We start from the raw sequence: 17,247 nt of genomic DNA, 5'->3' as shown, positions 1-17,247 counted from the left end.
GCCTTGGCTTCCCCAAATATTACAATAACAAACAAATAAGCACACAAATAAGAAAGGAAAGGCTAATAATGATACACAATGGATTAAAGCCTAGAAAAAGACTAGCTCCAGAATGTAAGGCGCACACACAACAGTGACAAAATTACAGCACAAAATGAGCTGTTTAAAAATGGTTTTAGCTCATCATTGTTTCCCAGAGACTTGTTAGCTATACTGAGACTTCAGCCTTAAGTGACATGTTGTGAATAGAATCTCAGATGCACACTCAACACAATAACTCTGCTTTGCTCCGATTAAAAGCAGGTGCTGTGTGTGGCAAGCTGCGGATGGCATCAAGCTAATGCTACCTCTGGTTCATGCCAGGAACATATCAGCTTGGGGTGATGGCAGAGGGGCACTTAGTTGAGCATACAATGGAAACACAGATCCCCATTGGTTATGCTGGGGAAAGCTACAGTTCTAAAGGAATTGCCTAAGAGCCACTGTCCGAGAAAATAAACTGTTAAAGCTGTCAAGGCTTGAACAAGCACAGACTCCAGCTCCCTCTCAGGAGATGTCCACACTTCCATTCGCCCTGGTGCTTCCTGCAGGGAAAGCCACGATGTGCTGCTGAATCGGAGCCAACGGCAATTAGATTTTTCCACAGATTGCTGTTTGTTCCAGTTCAGCAGCAAAGAGCTTGTTTTCCCAGGAAATTTGCGGGGCAAACGCAAAACCTATTGGATTCATGCTTTATAGGTACAGGGCAGGCTGAACTGTGGCTGAGTCTACACTCCAGACAGAACCCCTGACTCAGTCAAAAGGGTCTGAAAATTCAACGTTCCACTGCTCTCGGAATGCCCACCAAATAATTCCTCACAGCTTGATCTTTTTTATTCCAATGACCCCTATAAAAAGTGGCCTTTAATGCCAACTGACATAATGGGAAACCTCACAGGGTGCGTAGTCACCTCTTTAGTAACAACACAAGTCTAGTAGTTTCTTGGCAGAATGCCACCTGATGAACCTCTATACATTGTATCTGCCAGGCCTCAATTAGAAGTACAGTCATACCTCGGGTTAAATATGCTTCAGGCTGAGCGTTTTCAGGTTACGCTCCGTGGCAAACCGGAAGTAACAGAATGTGTTACTTCTGGGTTTCGCCGCTCGCGCAGACACTCAAAATGACGTCACGCGCATGCGCAGAAGCGGCAAATCATGACCGGCGCAGTCGCATTCTACTCAGGATGCGAACGGGGCTCCGGAACACATCCCGTTCGCATCCAGAGGTACCACTGTCCTGGTAAATAGTCAGTCTCCTCATACTGACAAACCAAATGGTTTTATAACAGAACATTTAGGGTTTGTCCACACTTGTCTCGTGCCTATAAAGCACAACGCGGGTGGCGCTGTGGTTGAAACCACGGAGCCTCTTGGGCTTGCCAATCAGAAGGTTGGCAGTTTGAATCCCCGCAATGGAGTGAGCTCTTGTTGCTCTGTCCCAGCTCCTGCCAACCTAGCAGTTCAAAAGCACTTCAGTGCAAGTAGATAAATAGGTACTGCTGTGGCAGGAAGGTAAATGGTGTTTCCGTGCGTTCTGATTTCTGTCACGGTGTTCCATTGTGCCAGAAGTGGTTTAGTCATGCTGGCCACATGACTGGGAAAGCTGTCTGTGGACAAACACCAGCCCCTTCGGCCTGAAAGCGAGATGAGCACCGCAACCCCAGAGTCGCCTTTGACTGGACTTAACCGTCCAGGGGTCCTGTCCCTTTGTGTGGAGTCTGAGCGGTTTTCCACTTGTCCTATGCTTCCTAGGCACAGGTCCAAGTGGTTTCGCGTTGGCCCCCCAGCTTTCCCCTAGAAAACATGCTCTCTACTGCTGAATCAGAACAAATGACAATCCACAGGGAACCCAACTGCCGCCATTTGGTCCGATTCAGCAGTTAACCGTAGGTTTTCCCAGGAGAAGGCAGTGGGACAGATGGGAGGTGTGGGCGAGCCCTTATATATGTAACTTTAATTGTACAGTGTCAGTTTCTCCACAGTTAATGACAAGGAAACCTCAGAATACAGTTTTCTGAGAAGGCCCACAAGTCTTTATATAAGAGAACCTGTTCAGACTCATATGCTCTGGCATTTTGCCCCCAAAGTTCTCTCAGCACTGCTTCATTATGTGGCGTTTACTCTCTCAGGAGGCTATTGAGTGTACTATACAGATCAAATTAAGTGACACAAACATTCGTTTACCTTTTTAAATAGCCGGATGACATCCTCACTGATCTGGGAGAGTCTGACAATGACATTGTTCATGAAGATGTCATTCAGGGTAGCATGGTCTTTGCTTTCTCTCCGAGTTTGGGTCAGTACCAGATACCAGCAGTTCACAGGAGAAAGAAGGTGCTGATCCTTCCTATAAGCATACAAATTGATGGTTTAAAAAACATTAGCTCACACATGAGGGCAGTCTTCTTGCTATGAGTAATAATGAGTTCCACTGACTAAAAGTTGCTATCAAACAGGTTGAGCAGGCAAAGAAAGCCCGAATTAACTTTCTACAAAAAGTTATGTGCTTACAGCAGTTCACTATAAGAATCTAGAGCCAATCTGATGATACAGTTCACAGCTAATTAAACATTTTGTAAATAAAAATGAACAAATTCAGGAATTAGGAGTGGGCAATAGTTATGCCCTTTTTATACTAACAGCCCAATCATATACCACTGAAACTATGTCCTGTTTTATTCAATGCAGCTCATTTTCAAAATCTGTGCATTAGCAAATGGTATACAATAATAAAGTGTTTGCTTTATGATAGCAAGCAATGTAAAAAGAAAACCATTTCCACTATGAAGTCTAATAACATACTCCAAACAAATTGGAAAATGTTCTTTTTCAAAATACACTTCATTCCAGCATTAACATTTTCAGAATAAAAACAAAATTTCATGAACACGGGTATATATTTAACTTCAGTTCCCAAATAAAATTGAATTTTTTTTAAGCCAAGTTGATAGGTATACCCCAGTATGTAGTTTAAATGCAATCCACACCAACAAAGCAATACTCATCAAAGAAACAGATACTGTACATGTTCAGCTGGGTACAGTTAAAGGTCAAGAGAGAACCAAGTTAGTTTCACTTTTTTGACCAGACAATTCCTATTCCCACAAGTCTCTGACTATAAATCACAACCATAAACTGATTTGACACACACAGGAAAACAATCAGCTCCATACACACCTTTTATTTATATACTGCCAAAAGACTTTGCCTTAAAAAGGCTAATAAAATTTCCAATAACACCACAGATAAAAACAGTAAATACAATGAAGACAAACAAGCCAAAAAAGAAAAGCTGATAAATTAATAATAATCAAAAAAAGGCCCTCAAATGTCATAAAAGGGCCAATATAGTTGGATGGACTTTATCTGGTGCCTTTATGATAGCAAAGAAGGTACCAAGCAAACATTGCAAAGGAGGGAGATTCCTCCATTTGTGTGCCACCACTGAGAGGGCCCTCTCTCCAGGAGCTACCGAATGTAGAGACACCCAGAGGTGGACTTGATAAGAAGTGAATTGATAGCCAGATTCAAAGCAGGTGGAGGTGAAAGGGCATTAACGAGTTGAAAGGGTAAACACCAGCCCCTTGAAGTGAACCTAAAAACAAACCAAGGGAACTATACCCCCAACAGCAAAGTGCTCTGTTAAAAACACACACAAATAAAACCCCATTGTTTATGCACACAACACACATAGGATTCTATTTTTATTATCACATACCCCCTGTAAAGTAGACTGACATTGAAAAATAGCCATCTAAGTCAGGCTTCAGATCTGACAAAATTAACAACTGCTCTTGCACTTTTCTTCTCTTTTTTTTGCAATTTTATATTGCAAAATTATTTTAACTCTACTGTATGTTCTGCCCCTGCAAAAAAGGCAGCCTTGGAATTTGAGCTCCTTGGTCCAAATGCCTATCCAATACACACCCGGTTCAGCTTCCTCTTCCCAGCTTTAGAAGACAAACAAGAGGCTGGATGCCAAATCACCCTGAACCACTGTCTTGTTGAGGAAAGAAAATTACAATGAACGATATTAGACCAATTCTTTGCCATTAAGCAATCTCAACAAGTCCCTAGAGAGCAATCAAGACCCACAACGAACATCTCATCAAGTCAAGAATATTATGTGCCGACAAAGCAATGCAGCAAGACTTAGAAACTATGCAGTAGGGAACAATTCTGCATTAGTGGGGAGAAGGACTAGGTGACTTATTAGGGTTTTTCCATCTCCCAGGCCAGCTATCCTGACAAACCATTTAGAGGCCTCCTTTTGTTATAGACATTGTTGGCTGTACTGCCAGTCATAGTTTTGAGTCAGAGAATATTGCAGTTTGCTTTCATTCATTTAAACTGCAATAGTGCACAAGGGCTACAAATTAGAGATTGGAGACCCAGTGGAAGATTGGGCCATGAGCCAGCTTTTATTGTATGCATTTATACAAGAAAGCTAGTTGAAATTCTAGATGAATACAAGCCAAATAAAACTAACCAGACATGCATGGAAGTCCACTAATAGCTCAATAAGCCACTTTTTTTGCTGCCTACCTGGTTACAGGGAAGCAGAAAGAGGGCCTTCTCGGTAGTGGCGCCCGCCCTGTGGAACGCCCTCCCTTCAGATGTGAAGGAAATAAGCAGCTATCTTCTTTTTAAAAGACATCTGAAGGCAGCCCTGTTTAGGGAAGTTTTTAATATTTAATGCTGTATTGTTTTTAACACTTGATTGGAAACTGCCCAGAGTGGCTGGGGAAACTTAGCCAGAAGGGCGGGGTATAAAATACTAAATTATTATTATTAATTATTATTATTATTATTATTATTATTATTATTATTATTATTACCTACACCCAGGACAGCAAAAATGGAGACGTTTTCAAACACCTGGTTGGACCAATGAAGTGACTAGGACTGGAACAATTGCAAACCATGTGCCACGAGTTGCACAGCCCTGCTCAAGTCCAAGGACATCAGGAAATATGCATGTTCCATTCTGCGGTATTATAACATACCATTGGCCGAGGAAACAGAGGAAATGGAGTTGTTTTTTAGTTTATACTTATGTTGCAACACACTTCACTTGTAGCCACTGGCCAGAAAAATACTGGGCTGCAGTAAACATACACCACTTTCTTCTCCCTGTAGCAGTTTGCACGATTGACATTGGCCACACTGTTCATTCTATGCTGCCAGCAGTTTCTTCTTTTCCCTTCCTAGCATCACTGTCAAGAAGCAGAGGCTGAAGTTACAGCCCTGCATTCCTATACGCTGTGTGTCTTGCAAAGTGTTAACTAAAGCTTGGCAACGCAGCTCAGCCGCTTGCTTCTCAACAAAAAATGCAAATCCATCTCAGCATCCCTGATGTAGCAGAAACATTTTTACACGTTTCAGTGATGTTCATTATCAACACAATGAACACCAAGAAGTGAAGGGATGACAAATGCTAGGAATGTGTAGCGCCACACTGTTCTGATCTGTCTCTTCCCATCTTATTAGCCGGAAAACATTCCAATTCTCAAGAGGATTTCTAACTAATGAGGGGACACTGATAATCATCTGGATTCCTTCTACACAGATACACATACACACCCGGTGTTGTGCATGAGCTTGGCAAAAAGATCCGTTCATAGAAGCCATTTCCACAACTGAATATTTGAACCTTATGGCTTCATGGGGCTTTAAACAAAGCCATCATGATTAATGAAATTTTAATGGTTCCGAGGAAAAGTGCCATGTTTTCAGGAGCATTTTTCCAGTGCACAGGCTGCTCTCAGTAATGTTTGCAAAATGCAAAACATTGCAAATACTAATGAAACCCCATACATAGGAGGATCTCAAAGCACTTATTATTCATTTTCAAAACAACTCTCAATGTGCGACCACCAAGCACTAATTGGCTTATTATATTTTCCTATGTTAGTAAGTTGAAAAAGTGGAATGAAAAACCATGGAATAACCAGTCTTCATGACCTTTAGAAGAACTAACTGAAGGACAATAGAGAAGAAGGGATAACACAGAGAGACACATGCAAGAGTAGAAGATGGCCCAGGGAAACTGGACCAAGGATAAATGGTGCTCTCAGGTCAAAAAAAAAAAAAGAATAGCCATGCATGATCTAGATAAAGAACATTCAAGCAGTGACCCCATCTTTCTATGACATCTGTGTCACTAAAATATACCTACAAGCAACAGGGGAAATTTACTAATTGTAATTATGCTTCAGCATAAGTCTCCTCCCCCTTCTTTTCTGCAGCAACACATGTGGATATTTAATTAGTTCCTTTAACTTCTAGCTGTCCTTAGAGTTTGCAGAGGGTGTGCTTTCCAGGCAATAGGCACCAATGAAACTCACTAAAAGTAATCAAGTGGCGTACATAACCATGGAGGGAGAATCCTCAGTTAACTATAGGACTGGAAGCAAACATTTTCATGGCTCTGAAGTCTGCTTAGGAAACCCTCCCACATGGAAAAGAAGAGCAAGGAAGTACACTATGATATGATTTCAGCTCAAAAGCGTTTACAGAAAGCACCATTTCCAGACACGAACAGAGGATTGCTTCCATTCCTAGCCAGCTCATCAAACATTTTGGCCTGAACAGAAGTTCTTAGCTATGCTGACACCAACAGAAATGCTGCTTTTTAAGCTCTCCACAGTCTATAACAGAACAGCCAATGACAACAGAAAGTGAGCACCGATGAACCAGAAGTGCACCTGTTGTTTAATGCCTCTTCCTTCAAGGCATCACTACTAAACTTTGCATAGGTCATTTGCCAACAAAAGAATTTGACAATCTAGCTGTTCTGCATGCTCAACAATCTGGGCAACAATAGAAGATACCCAAGAGTGAAGGTCCAAAATGTGAGGAGTCAGCTATTATCTGTGTACAGAAACAGGTGGATCAAGGCTGCCCGCCAAAGGTTTTGCAAGGTAATCCAGCAATACCAAAAAGGGCAGGGGAAAATAGTAGGCCGGGTGGTGCTGAAGATTATTAATGTATAAAGCAAATAAATGGTTCAGTTTTGTTAAGCTCATTTTCCATTTTCCCTTTGAAACCATAATGTTCAATAATATATTACTGCTGTTTAAAATTGATGAACCACTTTATAAGCCTCAGCAGCTTCTTCACTTCCAATCTACTATCTTAGAGGCCTCCAAAAAGTGAGGAGGGGGAGTCTCATGACCTTATTAAGGCTTTCCTAGACACATGAAAACACCTTTCAGCTCAATGAGCAGCAGCCAGCCATCACAGCAGATACAAAGTGTGACAGAGCTACCTGTGGCCTCACCAGCATCCCCAAAAGACTGAAGCATTCAAAAGCAGATAATATTCGCTGAACTACAAAATTAAGCCCACAAGATGTTGAACTATCAGGGCAAGTACAACATTGATACATGCTTCTTATGGCTGTTTGAAACAAGTTGATAGAAAACAGATGTGGAAACAATTATTACCCTCTAGAACACAGTAAGACATCTTCAAATATTTGAAGGTCTCTCACATAGAAGGAGCAAATTTGTTTCCTGTTGTTCCAGAAATGGATCCAAACCACCAAACAAGTTAAAATTGTAAGGAAGGGGATTTAGACTAAATATCAGGAAAAACTTCCCAATAATATGAGCTGTTTTAACAATGGAATGAACTGCCTCAGAAGGTGGAGCACATTTTCATTAAAGAACTTATTAAACAAAGGTTGGATGGCCGTCCATGAAAGATGCTATAGTAGTTGATTTGTCGGCAGGTTGGACTCAATCAGGTTAACCAAACTTGGGTCTTCTGCTGTTTTTGGACTACAACTCCCATCATCCCTAGCTAGTAGTACCAGTGGTCAGGGATGATGGTAACTGTAGTCCAAAAATAGCTGTAAACCCAAGTTTGGGGAACCCTGGACTAATATACTTTGTATGAGTCTGTCAGATGAGCCTTCGTGGTCCAACAGTCAGATATGCTGGGCCTTGATTTTAGTAAACATCCTGGTCTGTTATGGAAGTGTGCTGGGTGACTTAATGCATAGTGCATAGTGCTCTCAACTCACAGAAGCAAATGAGTAAGAAAAGGAAAGGCATGCAAGGCCTTCTACACAAAGGATTTTTGCAGGTCTAAACAGTGGTGGGTACATCTCTCCTATTCAGGGATGTCAACTTGAATAAAATATGGGAAGCAAGTGAGCCGCACGCTACATAATCAATCACATGACATGGTGCCCGTACACCATTTGAATGGCAATGCCCATCAACTTTGGGGGGACCAGCCCTCTCAAATCATTTATTGGGAAACCAAAGCCCCCTTGACCCCTAGGAGTAGGCTCCTATGCTCCCCATTAGGGCAAGAAAAGGTTGCAGCAATCTGTAGTTGTAGTTGGGCCTGGTGAGCATTTAAGCTCCCCAACCGTAATCTGTGGGTTGCCATCTGATTGGATTTTATTCTGATCCTGATCTGATTTTAGGATGCATTTTAATTGATTGCCTGATTCTATGTTAATGTGCTATACATTTGATGTTAGCCGCTCTGAGCCCGGTTTTGGCCAGGGAGGGCGGGGTATAAATAAAAATTATTATTATTATTATTACTACTACTACTCTTAGAACAGGGGCTCCAAATGCTTTCCATTATGAGACAGTAAAGAGATTTCCTAGTCATCTTCAGATTTTCAATTTACACATATTGCTGCATCTGCCCATATTCTTACAATCCTAAAAGAATGGTGCAAAAACAAAGGTTTTAAAAGTGCCATTCTTCAAGTAGCAAAGAAAGACAGGCACATAGTATTAATAACACACCTTTGCTAGCCCACTCACTGACTGCACACACTATATGAGGTACAATGAACTAAGTTAATATCTGAAGAAATACTAATCACCTTTGTAAATACCTTTGCAGGGCAATATAGCCTTCTATAGCTTCCTCTAAAGGAAGTTTAGGAAATGAAGCACCACAACAGGTTTAGACTTACGAAAAGAAGCTCTTTTAAAAGAAGCAAACCCAGGTGTGCCATGTCACTAGGTTGGAAAACAAGGGCAAGAATAGTGGTGTTTTCACATTTCTCTCCAGGACAGATTTGGAATTTGGTCTTTATACCTGATAATGTTGCTAATGAACAAACAATTTCTTTGAAGAAAAAGAGAAGTTGCCTTGAAAATGTTTTGGAATGGAAAGGCAGGATAAAAGTGCTTGAAATAAAATAAATATAGTTGTTTGCTATGACAACCACACTTCCTTGTTCTACTCTTCTGCATGGCTTTAATCACGTACAGGAGAAATCAGAGGCACACAACACACTCCACCCCAAAGCTTCTGCAATTTAAACCGCAACACTGCAGAGCATTAAAAGGCGACTATTTTCCTAACAAAGGCCACTATGCTTTGAAAAGGCAAGGCCTCTCACAGCATTCGTGGAACCCAGGCTTCTTTGTTTGGCAAATGGAATGAAGGACTGTATAAAAACAAATTGTTCTGATCATCCATTATACTACTCATTCACTCCAACAATACTTAAGATTTTCTGTCTGAAGCGGCCTTAAAACCACTTTGATACAGCTCACAGACCACTCAAACTATATTTTGCATTTTCAGACACGGCGGTCCTTTACAAATAAATTTATAGGACTGAAAGCAGGATTTTCTTTCATTGACTTAAAAATATGAAATCGGCCTCTCATGTGGCAAATCAACTGAGCTTTGTCTAGTCCCATAGTATTCAAGCTGCTCTTCTTTTGGAACATTTTCTCCTACACTAAATGATAATCATTCTTTACATAAGCAATCGATGAAAAGGGTATAAGGGACCAGAACAATGCTTTCATTAGATAAACCTCAGAACAAATCTGTCTTATAAACAACCTTGTAAAGTAGCTATCAGAGAAAAGTAGTAAGCAAAATGCATAAAACATAAAAAGCCATCTCTCTCTAACATGCAATTATTTTTCTTAATGCAAAATTAAGTTCAACGTCTAAACAATAGTTCTGAGTCTTCAGCCTGCCCTGCTCACACACCTTCATTTACAGCCCCCATTTTTCCATTAGCATAGAAGAGCCAGCACCCTCCAGCTGCTTTTGCTTGGGGACTTAGTAATAATTAGTTCAACATTCACAGTATGTTCCAGGGCCTGTTCAATCCATTCGCCAGATGCTACTCTTAGCTCCATCTGGCTGCCAAAATGAATGGAGCCACAATGAGCTGTCTTTGCTTTTCATCTGCAACAACAACCACTGAGTTAAAGGGTCTCGTAAGGATTTCTAGCCCATTAGGTTTTGGTCCCTCTTTTCATTTCACTCTGCCACCTCCACTATTTAGACCACTAGCTGAAGATGGTTTACATAAAGAAGGAAAGCCCAAAGTGTATGCTGGATAAAGGAGGAAGCATTACTGGTTGGGGAATAATCCGTAGTCATAAAAAAATAAAAAAATTATTCTTCAGGTATCTGAAGAAGTGTGCATGCACATGAAAGCTCATACCAATAACAAACTTAGGTGGCCTTTAATGTGCTACCAGAAGGAATTTTTAAAATTTTGTTTGCACTGGATAGGTTACACTCCTCCTTAACACACAGGTTCATATCCTGAGCATCTGCTTCTGGATGCCCAAGTGATTAGGTGTGCTTTCCATCAGGTTTTATTGGTTTCCCAGCCATATCTTTTCTTAGGAAGGAATGATATAACCACAATCATTTGCATTTTGGTAATTACTAGATTGGAAGACAGCAACATGTTTGTTGTTTGCTACCCTGGGCTCCTTTGTGAGGAAAGGCAGCATATACATTTAATAAATAAAGAGGCTGCAACTTGTTATTTTTGTCTATTTGGTGTTACATTGTCTGGTATCTTTCTCTATACCATTTATCTCCTAAAATTAAATAATAACAAAAAAAAACTTAATAGGGGAAGTGAATGAGTTGATCAGCTTTGACCTACTGTTTTGTAAATAAGCACCCAGTCATATTTTTAATGCAGCTACCTAATGCAGCAAAAAGAAAGATCGTACCCGGTTATTGTCTGAGAGATACAAGTGCTTGTGTCTGCCTTGCCTATTGTCCTAGACACACCCGAGTGAAACGAATGCATATAGCGGGGAGTTAATTCTTTATTGTCAAAAGCAATCACTTACAGTAGCTTCTATGGGACTCTGAATACACTTGCACACAACCTCTAGCATCTAAGTGGCTGTTCCCAGCCAGTGTCCTCTGGAGCAGCTGCAGAAATAAAAAACCACGCCCCTCTCCATCAACTTAAGTACTTTCCCCCCCACAGGATGCACATGCAGCCTGAAACGATACCTGCACAGCAGCCACCACTGTTCTTCACTCTTGAATCCTCTTCTGGTTCTAGAAGACAGTGGGGCAGGAGATGGTGGGGATTCAATCAGCCGCCCACTTGCCTGATCATCCTCTCCTCCTCTTCCAACAAGTCTGGTGTTCCACTCTCTATCCCTGATAGCTCTGACCCTTCTCCTTGGGGGGCACCAGCCCCCATAAATTGCTGGCCCCCTCTCCTCTCTCCAAGTCAGTTTCCAGTCCCCTTGTGCCCAACACACATACATCCAAGCCCTGCCATCCCTGACACCTATTGAGGAAGGCCACTTAAACATTAGGAAGAACTTCCTGACAGTAAGAGCTGTTCGACAGTGGAATTTGCTGCCAAGGAGTGTGGTGGAGTCTCCTTCTTTGGAGGTCTTTAAGGAGAGGCTTGACAACCATATGTCAGGAGTGCTCTGATGGTGTTTCCTGCTTGGCAGGGGGTTGGACTCGATGGCCCTTGTGGTCTCTTCCAACTCTATGATTCTATGATTCTATGATTCTAGGCCATTCCACAAAAAATGAGAAGGCAACAGAGTTGGGAGGCCTATCAAGTGGGGTGGTGGCTCTGCTACAGATCTAAATTTCTCAAGAATGAGGGTTCTGGTCAAAAGGAAGTCAAAAGACAAGGGGCCAAGTTTCTCCAAAAAGTTGTTGTGTTATTCCAAACCGTGATAATAGAAGGCCGCTGTTCTTCAAGCCTGGGTCCCCAGATATTATTGAACAACAGCTCTCTGATCATTTGCTAAGCGGTCTGGGGATGACTGGAGTTGTAGTCCAATAACAATGACATATGGAAACCTATTTGTACACTAGGAGAATCAGAGTAAAGAGATTACAGTGGTACCTTGGATCTCAAACTTAATCCGTTCCAGAATTCCGTTCCAAAATCAAAGCGTTCCAAAACCAAGGCACAAAATGGATTAATCCATTCCAGACTTTTAAAAACAGCAACTTAACATGAATTTTGCTATCTAACAAGACCATTGATCCATAAAATGAAAGCAATAAACAATGTATTGCAGTCACACAATCCATTAATGAGTAGCTGAACTGGGTTCCACACGGCTGCAAAAACAAAAACACAAAATAAATAGCAAAAACAGATCTCAGCTTAACACTCAAAACGGAAGTGTGGCACTCAAATCAAAAGCGTAACACTCAAAACGGAGCATGTTCGGCTTCTGAAAAAAGTTCACAAACTGCAGTGTTTGGATTTGCAGTGTTTGGATTCCAAGTTGTTTGAGTACCGATGTGTTAGAGAACCAAGGTATCACTGTACAGGGAACTTAGCAATATGAAGTATATAGGATTTTAGTAATTCAGCAGTACAAGCTGCAGCTCAGAATGAGGTGGAGTACAGTGGAGTGAGAGACCATCACCATTCACCTTGCACATTCAAAAATTTTAGATCACCAGGAAATGAATGACACAAGGGATTATGTCCAACAGACAAATGGCAATGACAACACAGGAAGTACTTTGCAGCTATGATTGTCAAAAAGATTAAAAGGAACCAACTAAAAACAACCAATATGGCCAGGGGCAAGAAGAAGGTAAAGAATTCCACTGAGGAGCTACAAAACTAGACAGTATTAATATCCTCCTTTTCTTCTACACCCTTAGTTCATTTAGAGTTCAGAACCTCAAAGGCACATACTAAAAAGGATCAGTCATGTTCATTACTCCAGCTTGAAATATGGAACATTAAATATGCAAACTGAATTACTTTGTGGTTATAAATAAATATGCAATATCAATGTATGAAAGCTTTACCCACCAGAATGTCAGGCGTGCCCAACACATTGTCAAAAGACTGACAGTAGCAGCCAACCCTTAAAGAGACTATTTTGAAAGAAGTAGGGAAGACACTAACAAGTTTGTAAATAAGTAGCTCAGCAAACCCAAGAAACCAGCTGAGGAGCATACAGAATCTCTGTTAACATTTATTTCATTTCCTCAACCACCTCTGCTCCCATCAGTCATCTGAAAAGGCCCATCGCTTTGAGATCACAATGAAGACTGTATTTATTCAACAAGGCTGGGTCTCTTGTGCCTCCTTTCATAAATAGAAACATATATGCTTACTTGAACTGATGGTGTTCCCTGGAGCTGCGAATCTTGGAAGAAAATCTTTCCGCAAGTTTTTCTAAGTTCCTAGAGTACTCCAGTTCAATCTCAGCCTTTCTGCGGAAGAACTCCTGGAGGTCCTGCAGGAGCTGCAACCGGGATTCAGACTGCTGCTCTAGGCATTTGAACTGTTCCACCAACTGGGTACGAATTTCTGGACACACAAAACAGAAAGCGAAACAGCATTATAAACAAATGGTAACAGAGCCTGTAAGCGTTCATTTATTTTGCTGCCCTGCTAAAGACCTCTCACATTGACAGCACTATATTGAGCATGCCCAGATAAGTACAGATTAACAGGCTACATAAACGGATTAACTTCACATAAGTACATAAATACATAAACAGATTGACTTTAAACCTTTAAACATTGGGGAAGGGGAATCCTCTCTTATGTACCCTTGTAAGGGGGAAAGAAACTGGACTGAAATTGAAGTGTCTGCGGTGAGATTAGGTTAAGAAAAAATTCTCAGTGTCTCAAAGAACGGGAATAAAAGTGGGGGATGGTTGCATATAGAAAACTAGTCATGTATTCATTTATTAAGATTTTTTACTCTCTCTTTTTTTCCATGCACAATTTGAGGTCCAGCAATGAACACCCTTACTAAAATTACATTTCACTGAAATCAAGCAGAATTTGACTGGAATTAAGCAGTACATTCAGAATTTAAGGATTTAAAAGCATACCTTTATGTGATTATTTACTACAACCCACTCTTCTGATCCTTTGTGATTCAACAGGTTATAACATAAATAAATAAAAAGCATGCACCCATGCCATCTGTGTTTGCGGGGCCTCCAATATTTCTGATATCTAAAATATTTGACAAATTACTACTGTGTGGTAACTGCTAACAAATACTGACATTAAGCGATGTTAGATTCACCAATCTGAAACACTACACACACACACACACACACACACGCAAGTGCTTTTGCAATACAATAGTGTGATAATGGTTGAACAGCGATAGTGTCCAAAATCTCCCAGACGCAGAACATCACGTCCAATTGCTAAGGAATAAATACTGGTAACAATTCAAACTTCCATAGAAGCTTAGAACCTTGAATCCAAGATACCTGAGGTCTGTTTTTTGGCGCTGTGGTCTAAACCTCTGAGCCTCGGGCTTGCCAATCGGAAGGTCAGCGGTTCGAATCCCCGCAATGGGGTGAGCTCCCATTGCTCAGTCCCTGCTCCTGCCAACCTAGCAGTTCAAAAGCACATCAAAGTGCAAGTAGATAAATAGGTACCGCTCCGGTGAGAAGGTAAACGGCATTTCCGTGCGCTGCTCTGGTTTCGCCAGAAGCGGCTTAGTCATGCTGGCCACATGACCCGGAAAAACTGTCTGCGGACAAATGTCGGCTCCCTCAGCCAATAAAGCAAGATGAGCACCACAACCCCAGAGTCGTTTGTGACTGGACTTAACTGTCAGGGGTCCTTTACCTTTACCTTTACCTTTACCTAGCATAGTTTTGATTTTTTAAAAAAAAATGCACTGAAGTGGTCAGAGGACTTGTTCTCAGGCTAAAAGGATACCTGGTTGTGGGCCCTATATGACCCTCACTGTTTCCCTTGCATGTGCCCACCTCCACTGCCACATTCACAAGAGCCTTCTCAGGACCAAAAGAAGATCTGGCAGAAACAGGATAGCCAGCAGGAAGGAGAGAACCAGCTAGGACTATATAGTTGCTATGCTGCTTCAGCACATGCACTCTGCTGTTGGGTCGCAGCCAACCAAGTGCACACACCATCTGACCACAGCATGGCAGAGTGCCATAGATTATGTCATGTGCACACTGGCTGCCTTCCTTGGTTTCTTATTAGGAGCGGTACAAAGTTTTCTCTGTTTCTCAGGGTGTCAGAAGTGGAGCATGCTGGGTTGCGAGTGGAGGCTTGCAGGTTGGTGCTGGGGGCCTGGAGGGAGGCAAACTGGCTAGTGGGTGAAGGAGCGAGTGACAAGGGGAGAGGGAAAAGGCTCAGTGGGGGAGAGGGGCTACCATCTGTATGCAAAGATGTGTGTTACAGAGGGATAGGAACCTTCAGGCTTTGGACTCCCTCACCACCAATTAGTAATACAGTGGTGCCTCGTAAGACGAAAATAATCCGTTCTGTGAGTCTCTTCGTCTAGCGGTTTTTTCATCTTGCGAAGCAACCCTATTAGCGGCTTAGCGCTATTAGCGGCTTAGAAAAAGGGGGGAGCGAAAAAAATCGCAAGACTCGCAAGACGTTTTCGTCTTGCGAAGCAAGCCCATAGGGAAATTCGTCTTGCGAAGCGCATCGAAAAACGGAAAACCCTTTCATCTAGCGGGTTTTTCGTCTTGCGAGGCATTCGTCTTGCGGGGCACCACTGTACCCCGCTGAAATATAGTCAGAGTTGAGAGTGGATTTCTTGCTCTTTATTCAGCTCATAGTGCTGAGGAGGAATGAAAGTTTCCCCAAAGTATCTGCTTTATATGCATTATTTACACAATGGGCTGCACATGATTGGCTAATTCCAGAATTCTCCTGTAGGCCAATCAGGTTGTGGATTCACTTCCATCTGGAAATGGATTGGGTGGCTCCTGCAGACCAATCATACTGCTGCACTTTTCTAGGACCAATCAGACTGCTGCATTTTGGATCCTATTCAACTCAGTACATAACACCCACCCACCTCCATTGTGCTCAGGAAATGCAGGCCTCTTCCCAAAGAAGTTGCCTTCCCTGCCCTGGAACTTTAGCTGCAAGGAGCAGAGAATGAATGCAAAGCAATTTTCACTTCATTTGTAGTTCGGCCTGCTGCTGCCACACTCTCAGATGCATCTAGAACCGACAACTTTCAGAGATAAGTTTATAGACTACATGCACCCAACAGCAGCTTTACATGAAATATATCGAGATAAATTGGCTGCTTCCCATGCTGATGTTTATCAAGTTATAGCTGTATTCAGTAATATCTGTCAGATTAATATGCCCCGTTTAGTAAATCAGGCTCTCTTACATGATATATCGCCTTGTACATCAAGAGAAAAAGAATTGTTTCCTTTTGACGTTTATCTCCTGCCACAAAAAACCAACAGCTTCCCCAAACACAACTCACTTTTTAAGCCTCTTAGATAATGTAGCAGAGTCTGCAAATCTCTTTAAACAGGATTGATCCTTGGAAGACAAACAATCAGAACTGGGAAAGAACAATGTTTAACTCTTAGCCTCTATTTTGAAAAGTGGCGTCTGGCTGCTAGAGGAACAATCCCCCATCTGTATTTATGGGTGTGGATATAACAAACAAAAACAAAAACTTTCTGTTGAATATTGAAAATACTTCCATGTTATTTTTTTTCTGAATGGTTAAGGGATATGAGGAGTAGCTATCCCTTTTTTCAGATGAAAACAAAATTCCATTTGAATCTACTCAGACTCTGTAATCACCATCAAAATCTTTCAAATCTACAGTTCTATAATTCTATGACTCTCTGTGTACGTCTGCTGAAGGTGGTATGGAGGGTAGCAACCAGAAAATGGACTGTTTCATAGTAGATGGGGTATGTTCACACCAAGTCCATTCAGCAACCTTTGTTGTTGATTTTTCTAAAGAAATGGTTTTCAAAAGAAATGATTTTGGCTGAACATCTTCATACTCCTACTTGCTTGCTTACATGAGAAAAATGAAGGTTTGTCAGTTAAGCCCTATTCAGATGTTTCCCCTCGTGTGATGACAATTGTGCAAGGAGGGAGAGGGAGGTTGAACTTCCCTGGCCTGTCGCTTCTATTGCGTTCTCATCACCCAGTCCACATGCCCAAGGGTGACT

The 17,247-nt window shown here is 41.7% G+C and overlaps 1 protein-coding gene across 3 annotated transcripts in view; it reads right to left on the bottom strand.

Annotated features, from left to right (window-relative positions):
- The window catches only part of SRGAP3 (SLIT-ROBO Rho GTPase activating protein 3), a 186,780-nt gene that overhangs the window by 93,678 nt on the left and 75,855 nt on the right, over window positions 1-17,247 (bottom strand). For all 3 annotated transcript variants that reach the window (XR_014560471.1, XM_083723327.1, XM_083723328.1), the window contains exons 2-3: window positions 13,417-13,612; window positions 2,227-2,389 (exon numbers count right to left, since the gene is read on the bottom strand). Coding sequence is in view for 2 of the 3 variants with exons in the window: in XM_083723327.1 (XP_083579453.1) it covers window positions 2,227-2,389; window positions 13,417-13,612 (359 nt within the window). In the remaining variant the exon portion in view is untranslated. The remainder of the gene's footprint in view (window positions 1-2,226; window positions 2,390-13,416; window positions 13,613-17,247) is intronic.

Source organism: Podarcis gaigeae, assembly GCF_964106915.1.
Source record: "Podarcis gaigeae genome assembly, chromosome: 2".
Classification (NCBI taxonomy): Eukaryota; Metazoa; Chordata; class Lepidosauria; order Squamata; family Lacertidae; genus Podarcis; species Podarcis gaigeae.
The sequence above is the reverse complement of the archived record's forward strand: the minus strand, read 5'-3'. Positions and strand labels throughout refer to the sequence as shown.